The 12,051-nt window shown below is 55.9% G+C and overlaps 1 protein-coding gene across 1 annotated transcript in view; it reads right to left on the bottom strand.

The window, feature by feature from the left end:
* TBC1D22A (TBC1 domain family member 22A) overlaps positions 1 to 12,051 on the bottom strand; it is a 263,232-nt gene that overhangs the window by 236,412 nt on the left and 14,769 nt on the right. Inside the window, exons 2-4 of the mRNA XM_068971006.1 lie at positions 4,782 to 4,838; positions 3,406 to 3,728; positions 1,401 to 1,577 (exon numbers count right to left, since the gene is read on the bottom strand). Of these exons, the coding sequence (XP_068827107.1) occupies positions 1,401 to 1,577; positions 3,406 to 3,728; positions 4,782 to 4,838 (557 nt within the window). The remainder of the gene's footprint in view (positions 1 to 1,400; positions 1,578 to 3,405; positions 3,729 to 4,781; positions 4,839 to 12,051) is intronic.

The following is a 12,051-nucleotide window of genomic DNA, read 5'->3' as shown; positions in this document are numbered from 1 at the left end:
GCGGAGAGCGCGACTTCTCCAACTGACTCAGATGGTTCAGGAAAAGCACGAACGCACGTGAGCATGCACGCGGAGAACAAACCGGCGAAAGGGCAATGACTACGCACGCAGAGAGCAAACCGGGCGAAAGGTAAACGGCTGGAACGGCGGGCCAAGGGCACAGGGAGGCGCCTTCTCTGTGCGTTTGAAGTCACATCAGAACGGGAATCCTAACACAGACGGTAAGCTGGACCTCTCCGGACGACGACACCTGGAACCACGCGAAGGCAGGGGAAAGGCGAGCTGGGAAAGGAAAAAGGCTCTTCTGCTGCACCCTCTGTGCCGTGAAACTGTGTAACGTGTGCGCCCAGGAAAGAAACGAAAGTGACAAAGAACAAAAAACCCACCGTGAGAAGGGCAGCTGGACGGGAGCAGCACCTTCGGGCCACGGGATGTTCCCAGAGCCGCTCCCCCAGCCCCAGGAACGAGGCTGCACAGCTCCAGCTTCACAGGCCGGCCGGGCCGGCACCTCCATCCACGGGCCTCACGCGCCACCTGCTGGCCACGCAGGGCACTGCCCACAGCGCCACCCAGCCTTCAGCACCCAGGATGAGACAGGAAAACGGAAGCATGGAACTTGTGCGTGGAACCCCAGCAGGACTGGACAGCGAGCACGGGCCGCAGAGCCCAGCTGCCCCACGAGGAGCACAGAGGCACTGTCCTGGGCCCTGCTGGAACCCACCCAAGCCTGGCCTTGACCCCCACCCCCGCCGGCTCACTCTACAGCCAGTCCCACTCCATGCCGACCCGCTGGCCCCCGTCAGACGGTGCACAGTCAGCCACCCCAGGCAGGACTCAGCCACCGGCCCTGGCCACTGTGACGCACGAGGAAGACATCCGCCCGGTGGACGGCCTCGCCAAGGCAGCGCCAAGGCAGCACCAAGACAGGAGAGTGCATTAAGGAAAAAATATCGGAGAATGTGATCAGTCCAATTAAAGATAAACAACATTGTACAGCAATTACCTTCCAATTAAAAGTAAATTTTTTTTAAAAAATGCTCATCAAATTTCACTGGAAGCACATTAATAAACACATCCAGAGTAAACTTTCAGGACAAGCAGCTCTCCTCCTAGTGACTTACCAGCATGAAATAGAACAGATCAATTTCTGACCCAGTAAATTACACAGGGAACAGGGACCCCAAAAGGGAGCAGGCCGGGCCTTTCAGATACGGGCCTCGAGCAGAAACGCGCACAGCCAGAAGCGGCCGAGCCCACGGGGACTCACCAGGGGACTCACCCCCGGGACTCATCACAGGGACTCGGCCACGGGGACTCGGCCACGGAGACTCACCCCGGGGACTCACCCATGAGGACCCACCCCCGGAACTCACCAGGGGGACTCACCCACAGGGACTCACCGAGGTCTGTGTTGGGGCCCGCAAGCAGTTGCTTGAACTTGTCCAGCCGGGAGGCCTCTCTTTCACTTAAGGCCGAGCTGCTGAGGGCACTGGGCTCGGGCACTCCGCCCAGCACCACGGTGGCCGCGTGCGGGAGAGACTGGGACCTCTGCAAGGGGGCGGCATCACTGGCACTTCCTGCAAGGAGGGGGGGCAGGGGGAGAAGAGAGGTGAGGCCCCGGGGCTCAGCCCACAGCCAGGCGCCCACCGGGAGGCCTCACTTCCGCCACACCGGGTCTGCCGTGGCACGGCGGTCCCGCCTCACCCTCACAGAGCTGCGGCGAGCTGCCTGCTGGAGGCAGAGAACGAGCCGGCTCCCACATAGAGCTCACTGCCCTCCTGGTCGCTCCTCAGGCAAACAGACGCACCACGAGAGGCAAGACAGGGAGAAGCAGAAAACCACTGCACACGTCGGGAGAAGCCGAGCTCGCGCTCCTCTGTGCCCCCACGGAGGACCGCTCCAGGGCATGCAGAATTCCAAACCACCGCTCACAGGAGCAGTGACGTCAGATGGACCTCGCGGGTCTCACCCGAGCTAGGAGGCCCCGCCGGCCCAGCAGGATGGTGTGGCTGCCGTGCCACTTGAGCAGCAGGTCCTGAGGGCAGCTTGGGGTACATCAGCGGCGTCTACACAATTGCGCAGGACGTCCAGGAGAAACCAAGGGGACGGGGGCGTGGTCCCTGCCTCCACGGCCCTTGCTGCTGGGGTTCTAAGAGCTGTGGCCTCGGCAGAGCCCACCACAGGAGAAACCCAGGGCCTGGGAGTGCGTGCCCTGCCCAGGCGCACGGGACACAGTCAGAGTGCCTGCCACGAGTCATAGGAATCCTGCATCAACCTGGAAAGGCTCAAACAGGGCACCCTTCCATTTTTAGGCTCAAATACTTCAAAATTCACTTCGTGTTAAAGAAAAATAGTTTAGATTCCAATTTGGAAACTGATCAAACAAAATAACTCATGCTATTCCACGAAGAAGACAGTAACGCTTCCGAAGTTAATTCCCGGAATGTGTTTCTAAAACCTAGAGCTGAGTATGAAACGTAATTCTGCCCCAGCCAGTGGGCTGCCTCAGGCTGCGATGATGACCTCATTTTCTTCTCTGTTAACAAAGCGCGAGCCCCCGAACCCCCAGAGACCTCAGCAGGAGGGACCCCCACACCCAACCCCTTACCTCCCTGACACTGCCTGCCCCAAGAGGCCGCTCTGACCGCCAGATCCAGCATCTCAGCATACATCCCACCCTGCTCTGGGGCTGCCCCCACCTGTTCTGACCCCGGCATCTGCCGCCTTCTGGCACTCAGGCCTCCTCACACGTCACGCAGAGGCTGCTGTTCGTCCCCTCGCCAGAACGGACACCACTCAGCAAGGACTCCCTGGGGCAGCCCACGCCCTGAGAATGCGACCTGACCCATCACAGGTTAAACAACAATGGTGTTGTCTGATGTCTCAGCCCCTCCAGCACACAGAGAGCGAAAGTGACGAGAGAGCGCCAGGCACGTGGATGGCAGACACAGGCAAGAGCTAACCTTTTAGAGTTTAGAATAGGAACCTGGCGATTCCAGAGAGCAGACCCTCGCCCTGCAGACGCTGAGCCCACGTGTTGGGGACCGGGAGAGATCACCGGAAGTGGCCGGAGGGGAGATCTAGCCCTGAACATGAGGCTGGCCCGGCCCCTGGGCTGGAAAGGCCCCCTGGAGCAGCCAGGGCATCCTGGGAAGGGCGGGGTCCCCCCAGCAGCCCACAGGAGCTCCCGCCCGGCCACGCCATCAGGAGGGAGACACACTCAGCCAGGAGGACGAGAGGAAGCGCAGCTGCCTCTGCTGACCAGGAGGCCCTCGGCTGCTGGATCTCTGAGCCTCCGAGGGCTGGGACCCTTCCCCCCCGCCCCCCGGGGAGAGGGCTCCAGGCCTCTTTCTGGAAACCCGCCCACCCCTCCCCTCACCGCCCGCCCCTCCCCACCGCCCCCACCTTCGGGACAGGATGCATGGCTCTCGCTGACGGACTTCACCAGCCGGAGGTCACCGCCGGGGGCCGCGGGAGGCTCCGCCGGGGGCTCCGGGGCCCCAGGTGGCCGGGAGCGCCCCTGCTGCTGGCTGTGGTTGCGCAGCACGCGGTGGGCCGTCTCCATGACGACTGCAGTGTTGAGGCTCTCGGCCGCCATGGCCAGGAGCTCGTCGTCATCCTCACCGGCGTCCCAGGCGTCGCTGGTGTTGCTCTCAAACTCCTGGAAGGTGCTGACTCGCTTGGCCTTGACCGGCGTGGTTGGCACCTTGGGCGTGGCCTTGAGCAAGCTGCAAAGCAAAAGCAGTCTGTACTCGCGCCCTGGGGGCTGAGCGTGCCCACCCCTGGACGGGAGAGCAGCCCCTGGGGCAGTCACACTGCACCTGTGCCCCAGAGACCAAGGCCCGAGGACACGCAGCAACGCCCCGGGCCCACAGATCTCTCGCCCCAACACCTTTGCAGACGTCTAGCGGACACATGTTCCCAGGACACAAGCCCTTGGCAGGTGGGTCTGGATACGGGACAATTTCAAGGATCCCGCAGAGTGTGGCAGCATGCAAAACGGGTTCACCGAGCGTCGGGAGCTTGTCCTCAACCCGCTTGGTCCTCCAGGGCCACCCCTGCCCCGCACCCGCCTCTAGACAAGGAGCCCAGACACAGGCTGAGCGAGCCGCAGGCAGCGGGCAGAGAACACATGTGCCACGCAACCTGCGTCAGCTACAGGGAGTGAAAACATCTCTCTCGGGGGCTTTCTGCTTTTCTGACGGGGTCCTCTCTCAGGTGGTTCAGACAGTGAGGAATCTGCCTGCAGCGCAGGAGACCCGGGTTCAGTTCCTGGGTCGGGAAGATGCCCTGGAGGAGGGAATGGCCATCCACTCTTCTCTTGCCTGGGGAAGTCCATGGAGAGGAGCCTGGCGGGCTACAGTCCACGGGGTCACAGGGAGGCAGACACAACTGAGCAGCTGACACGCTGCTTTCAGCACAAAGGGGTTCGGTTTTGGTGACAGCGTCCAGCTTCTTGCCTCGCTGTTGCTACTTTCAGTGCCTTAAGCAGCCGTGGCCAGACCCAAGCTCACAGAGGTGTGGCAGGCCCCACCCCAGCCCCAGGCGCCCTGCAAAGGCTGCTCTCCTCTGCCCTCCTCTGCCCTCCTTTGCATGGAGCCACCTCCCTCAGAGGCTGGGCCATGAAAGGCCAGGAGTGCCCCCCGTAAAGCAACCGCTTGATTCGTGCTGGCTGAATGAAGGGCACTCTCCTCCCCGTCGGGAATGCCAGGGACCTGGGGGGTCACCACACCCCCCAGGCCCAGCCTGAGAACAGCCTCACGCAACCCGAGGTCACTTACGTGCCGTGCACCAGGGGGTCGAAGGGTGGGTGCTGAGCGCCATACACGTGCTGGATGCTGTTCAGAAAAGGAAGGAGAGTAAATTAGTTTCTCCCCGGCGTTCACAAGGGCCCCATGGACTCAGGAAGCAGGCCAGCTCCTCGAGCCGGTGCCAGAGGGAGCAACCCCGGCCACCGCAGGGTCCCCAGGGCCCGTCGGGAAGGCTGAAAGACGCCAGACAAGGCCACCCACACACACAAGCAGGGCACTCAGCCTCCCGGCGAACGGGCCTGTGAGGCACCCACAACCCCAAGGGTCACCACAGGGTCTGGGGCTTTGGTCAGCCTCTGCTCCTGGCCTAAAAGACCCAGACACACCCCTCAAGAAGCTCTCACCAGGCACCACTCTGCCCAGAGATGGAATACAGAATTACAAACACGATTTTGTTAAAAGACTGCATGGTTTCATTATAAAGTCTGTGCTCATCAGAGTAGATCTGGAAAAAAAGCGGGGACATAAGAACTCAAGTGGCACGCTGGCCAACTGAGAGACCCAGCGCACACCCCTTCCTCCCAGGGGACCGGAGGCAGGCCAGTCGCAGAGACAGAGGAGAGAGGCTTGGCGGGCACGACCCTGACCCTCAGCTCTCCCCTCTTCTTGTTCAGAACACACACGTGAGGCCAAGAGGGGCCCGGCCATCCTGCCACGAGAAGCAACCACGAGAAATAAAGGCCCTCGTGATGGGTGGGGGGCAGGGGGTGGCTTAGAATGAAGATGGGAAGACAGCGGAACTCCGGCAGCTCGGAGCTGTTAGCTCTCAACCTTGGACCGCTCCCTAGACGTCCATGGCGTGAAATAAACAAGCCCCTGTTTGCTGAAGCCACGGGCAGTCAGAGTCCTAACTGCTGTGATCCACGTGGAACAGACAGGCTCTGAAACCCCGATGCGGAGCCCTGCAGAGTGCCTGCGTGCCCAGTCGCTCAGTCGTGGCCGACTCTTTGTGACCCCATGGACTGTAGCCCGCCAAGCTCCTCTGTCCATGGGATTTGCCATGCATGAATACTGCAGTGGGCTGCCATTTCCTCCTCCATGCAGGGTGCGTGTATGTAAAGATAAATACTGACACGGAGGAGCTTAATATATAGATGAAGTCTTCTTAGCTTTTTAAAACAAAATGAAATCCTACCTTGCTCACTCAGCAATATATCAGTATCACAACTCTTTCCCCATGTATCAATCTACTTAAATGCCTGTACTTTATACTGTGTGACACACAGGAGAGACACACGCAGCACGTTCACACTTTAAGACCTAACACTGCAGGCATAAGGGGCTTCCCCAGACATTTCTCTGTAATTCCCACAAATCTGTAATCATTCCCAAGCTTCCTAAGTTTTCAAAAATCATAACAACATGAGCACTGCCTCCCTGGACAACCTCACCTCTAATTTCACACCGCCCCACCATTATGGTTACACGGTAATTGGTTTTGCCAGTGTTGGTTGTGAGCTCTTTATTTAAAACTATGTGTGGTTATAAAGACAGCAATAAACTTCTCCGGGGACAATACTGTCATACAGATATAACTTCGTGAAGATAAAAGTCCCACAGAAGGCAGGCCTGGGACACAAAGGATACACGTGTATCCACGGCATAAATGGCTGACCCCTGAACCACGTGGAGGCTGGGGTGCGGACCCCCGCACGGCAGACAGGCTGAGTGTGACTTCCAGTCGGCCCTCCGGACCCGCAGTTCCTCCTGGTCTGTGGTTCTGCGTGCCCGGCTTCAGGCCACCTGGATGGTGTTGGGCTGTAGTATTTACTACTGAAAAACACCCCTCTGTAAGTGGACCCACGCAGTTCAAACCCTCGTTATCCAAGGGTCCACTGCAGAGATCACTGCTGTCTGATGGAGGAAGAGGGTGTAGACGCGGATCGTGTACCTTCTCGATTATTAGGGAGGCTGAGCCATCTTGAAACATCCTTTGTCCATCTGTGCTTTCACAAACCGCCTGTTTGAACTCTCTGCCCATTTCTAAGAGGTGTCCACTCTTATTTCACTGATTTGTAAAAACCTCTTTGTAAACAGGATTCCTCTGCCATTGAGGCAGTGAGGTGGGCAGAATAAGAGTCCCAAAAGCGACACCTCCCAACCCCAACACACGTGAACGTATCACCTCACACTGTAACAGGGAAGAACCTCGCGTTTCATCAGAAGTTAATCACCAAAGGGATGTTGCCTATTCCCTGGTGGCTCAGAAGTTTAAGCGTCTGCCTCCAATGCGGGAGACCCGGGTTCGATCCCTGGGTCAGGAAGATCCCCTGGAGAAGGAAATGGCAATCCACTCCAGTATTCTTGCCTGGAGAATCCCATGGATGGAGAAGCCTAGTAGGTTACAGTCCATGGGGTCGCAAAGAGTCGGACACAACTGAGCGACTTCACCTTCCCACATAATGGCCCATCTCTGGGAAACTTTGTTTCACTCACAGGAACCTTCTCACCAGGCCCACCTGTGAATGACTGCAGGAGGCAGAAATTCACACATCCCCTCCGGAGGAGGCTGATGGGAACCAGGAAGTGTGTGACCTTATGCCCTCCCCTTTGAGTATAAAACGGGCCTGACTCCTAACTCAGGCAAGGCTGCGGGTGGTGCGTACACTCGCGTTCTTGGTTTGCTGGATTTCCGAATAAAGTCGTTATTCCTGCCCCAACGACTCGTCTCTGGACTCCTGGCCTGTAGCGCAGCGCACAGGACGGGCCTGGACTAACAAACTGGGGGACTCATCGAGGAGCCTTGCTTGCTCGTGTGCAGCCAGCCCAGCCAGGGAACTTTCGGGTAAGGAGGGCCCTGGCAGCTGCCTGGACCACTTGTCCTGAGGATCCGCACCCCTCGCCCCATAGTTCCCGGAAACAGCACTGGCTACCCCAGCGCTCGGCAGCGGGAGCAAGGAATCAAAGCTGGGGAGCCACACGGACTCCATGTACCAGGGCGAGTCTCTCCGGTGTGTACACCTGGGAACTGTTTCCTCTCCGTTTGAAGCTTGTTTTTCTAGAGTAAGCCAGTTTGTTTTGTAGCTGTATTTGAGAAGGGCCCCCTGTTGGAGAGACGAAAGAGGTGCTGGACTTCCACCACATTTGTGAGCAGCGGGCTGGTTTCTCGGATGCTGGCGCCTGGGCGTGCCGTTGGTGCTTTGATTCTCTTGAAAAAGAGGGAGTGTTACAACTACCCCAGGAGAAAGTCCTCGGGTGCGTTTTGGACCAGGACCTGAGGACAGCTCTGAACCCACGGGTGGGAGGAAGGCGGCCGTGGCACCGGTCAGGATCCCCGCTGGGGGTCCAGGCAGGGTCACCTTCGGGCCCTGTGCACTGCGTACCGCGACTTCTGCCGCGTTAATTACGTCACTTAATGGTCTCCTGTGTAGCTGGGACACGCAAAACTCAAGACCAAATGACGGTTTACGCAGGATCCTGCTTGTTCTTTGGTTTCCTGGGTTTCATCTCGTTCAGTACTGTCTGTCCACTAACAGCCACATCAGCTTTGCGATACGTAACTTTTATTGATATCAAACGGAGAGAAGGAAGAAAACCAGTCTGTTTTTGTCCAAGAGTGAGACACTCGGAGAAGAGGGAGGTTTGGGTCCTAAGATCGCCGAAAGCTCGAAATAGAAGTGTCTTCTCCACAAATACTAGTAAAAGGGTTACCTTGTAGACACGTGACCCTGATCTGTCCCATCTGCCGGAAGCTCAAAAAAACAAGCCAGAATGAGTTTCAGGTTCACGTGATCTAGGAAACACTCAGTATTAAATTAGTATCTGGTGTGAAAGGTTTGCTTACGCTTGCTGGTTTGATACAGATGTCTTTATAGAGTCATCAACACAAAGTAAAATTATACCTGGGTTTATTAGACAATAATACCTTATTCCTGTTACAAAGACTGTCAAGAAAAGTAACGATGTGGCAAAGCTGTTAAGTCAGCAGAGGTGCACGGAGCCAAGGTCTTTGGAGTAGACCCTACGGGAATGATGTTCTGGGAATGTCTAACCAGATTATCCAGACTCTCATCACTTAGAAGGTTAAGTCTGAACTTAAAATCTTAAGGCTCAGTTCAGTCGCTCAGCCATGTCCGACTCTTTGCGACCCCATGAACTGCAGCACTCCAGGCCTCCCTGTCCATCACCAACTCCCAGAGTCCACCCAAACTCATGTCCATCAAGTCAGTGATGCCATCCAGCCATCTCATCCTCTGTCATCCCCTTCTCCTCCTGTCCTCAACCCTTCCCAGCGTCAGAGTCTTTTCCAATGAGTCTGCTCTTTGCATCAGGTGGCCAAAGGACTGGAGCTTCAGCTTCAACATCAGTCCTTCCAATGAACACCCAGGACTGATCTCCTTTAGGATGGACTGGTTGGATCTCCTTCCAGTCCAAGGGACTCTCAAGAGTCTTCTCCAGCACCACAGTTCAAAAGCATTAAAATCTTAATTAATTACAATCTTAAAGGTAAAGTGGTACAAAACCTGAGTCTTTGGTTCTCTAAGAGGACACTGTTTTCCTAAAACACTGAACTGCTTTTGGTAACTGTTTAAGTGATCTGTATTTGCACTGATCTTTTATCACGGGTTAAAATTTTTTGATATTTTTTACAAATTTCCCAAAGATCAAGTTCTAAGTAGAGTTCATCTGACCTCTAGCTAATTTGGGGGTTTGCCAGAGGGTCCCTGGAACACCTGAAATCATTTGTTTTCTCTCCATCTCAGAGGAACATTAAAATCTGTGGGCTTCCTGGGTGTGTCTGAGTTGCACGGGAGGCACTCTCAAGTAAGTGGTGATAAAACACCCTTAGCACGCATCATACGGGCAAACGTTTTCTTAGGCTATATCATACGGGTAAATGTTATTTAAATGCACATCCTAGAAATTACGTGGAACTCCTCACATCCTGGTCTCCTGGAAAATCACATCTCAGTCATAATCTGAGTGATTATCTTGGTCGCCTGTCACAGGAGTAATCAAGTTTCTGTTCACTGCTACCTGTGGTTTTACAGTGGCTTCTGAATGAGTCCACGACGTTCTGTGAAAAAGCAGGGAAGGATGATGACCATTAAGTGCAAGCCATTTGTGCCATTACACCAGGGAAAATAGAAGGAAGGGAATGAGTGAGGGCCTGGTGCTTCAAACCGTGACTGCTCTGGCTGAGCAGACGTCCCAGCCGCTCTGGCTGTTACGCCAGTATGACCGCCCTTTTCACCCCTTCCGTTTCTACCCAGCCCCAGTTTCTGACCCTGGGGCCCAGGACTCCTGGCCCCCATGAGGACCAGTTAGAAAATCCTGTGTCAGTTTCTAGGGAGCAGGGACTTGGCGGAGTATCGCCATCTAAGAGCTGACAGGGCATCTAATGTGAGCCAGGAGTCACTCCCGGGGCAGGGTCATTCCCCTTACATCATTGCCTCGTAGGGGCTTAAACGCAAACCACCAGCCAGTTGGCTTTCCCAGACTTCTTTAATTGGGAAGTTCACAACTCTCCTTATGAGGAGGGTCCGCTACACCTGAAGGCCACTCGGCAGTGCCCAGAGCTGAACCACACTCGGGGCCAGCGAGGGAAGGGGCCCTTACTAGATCCCCAGTTATCAGTGCTTCTTGGCGGGGCCTCGGAAAGGGAAACCAAAGCAAAAGAGTTTGAACCATGCTCAAGAACTTCAGCCAAACAAATGAAGACCACGCTGAACTTTTGCAAAGAATTTATTAGGCCTACAGACATCATACTAAAAGCAGAGCCCAAGGCCCTGAAAATACATGAATGGTCAATTTGACCTTCTGGGGCAAACTGCCTCGGATACCAGGAGGAAGTTGCAAAAATCAGATGGTACATTTGGAATGAACCCTTCTCAACTGGTAGATGTTGCTTTTATAAAGTATTCAACAAAAGAGAAATGCAGAACAAAAGGCCACTTTTGGCAGCGACACTGGATTTCTGGAAGGCGGTACCTCTAAAGAGAAGTAAGTTCCCCTGGAACAGTGTGCCCACTGTGAGGCGGAGGAGCACCGGAGGGCAGATTGCCCTCTGCTAAAAGAGGAGAACACTTAGAGACGAGAGCCTCTCACACGGCGTTGGCAGAGAGACGCACGCGGGAGAGGCCCAGGGGCTCCCTTGGCCTTGAAGCACCTCACCCCCACGGGAGCCCAGAGACACGGACATGGCGAGTGAGCTGATTAACTCCTGACAGATGTCACCCTGGAGTTTTCACCAGAACAGCTTGACATCAGAGTCCCACCAGAACACACTTTAAGCCTACAGATGGAGTTTGTGAAAATCCCAGAAAAGCAGACAGAGCTCTTTCCCCCAGGATCTTAACAAAACCCAAAGACCACCGTCAGACCTCCCCAGACGGGGACTCGACACAGAGGAGCCTGCCACCGAGGACCGAGAAACGACCTGCCTCACGTGCCTCGCACAGTGACATCGTAGATACCCGCAGGGGCTTGTGGACACCTGCGGGATGGGGGGAGTATATCCCAGCTGGAGGCAGTCTGCGGTGCTTAACGCCTTCCTTGGGGAAATCATCCCCTGTCGCATCAAGGTGCTGAAACAACTCACAGCCGGGAGACCACAGTCAACAGGAAAAACCAAGAGAACCAATCACACCTTGAAGAGGAACGCCGCTAAAATTTCAAGAGACATTTAACTTGGGATAAGCCCTTGCCAACTGCCCTGTTGCAGGTCAGGGGCTCCCAGAAGCAGGCTTAACCACTCCAGCTGTCTGCAGAGACAGGAGAGTCTAAGTGCTAGAAGGCCTGGTGGCTGTGAATCACTTTAAAAGGCTGGGCTCTACACTAGTCCCGAGGCCGCCTGCAACAGGTCTGCCCGCCCATGAAGCAGATGGCAGTTCCACTGCAGTTGGGGAAGCGGCGACCGACCCGTGTAATTGTGTCCAAACAGCACAGGAACTGAGGGTATGTATCAGGAACTGGAAGCAAAACCTCCAAAGTTCAACTGCAAATTAGACAAAGCGCCAAGAGCTTCACTGGCTCACACAGCTGTAGGTTTAATGGACTGACTGGAGACCCTAAGGCGGACTCGTCGCCTCTTCAGCAGAACGGCCCTTGCTCCTCCACCCACAGGAGTGTGGGAGGGACGCGGACAGTCGGGCGGTAACAGGAGACTCTGTTCTCTCACAAGTTAATCACCAGAGGGCCGTTGCCGAGAAGCTTCGATGACACATAATGGCCCGTCTCTGGGGACCCTGCCTCCCAGGGACCCTCCTGACCAGGCCCACCTGTGAATGGCTGCAGGAGG

The sequence above is a fragment of the Capricornis sumatraensis genome, chromosome 4 (assembly GCF_032405125.1).
Source record: "Capricornis sumatraensis isolate serow.1 chromosome 4, serow.2, whole genome shotgun sequence".
Lineage (NCBI taxonomy): Eukaryota > Metazoa > Chordata > Mammalia > Artiodactyla > Bovidae > Capricornis > Capricornis sumatraensis.
The sequence above is the reverse complement of the archived record's forward strand: the minus strand, read 5'-3'. Positions and strand labels throughout refer to the sequence as shown.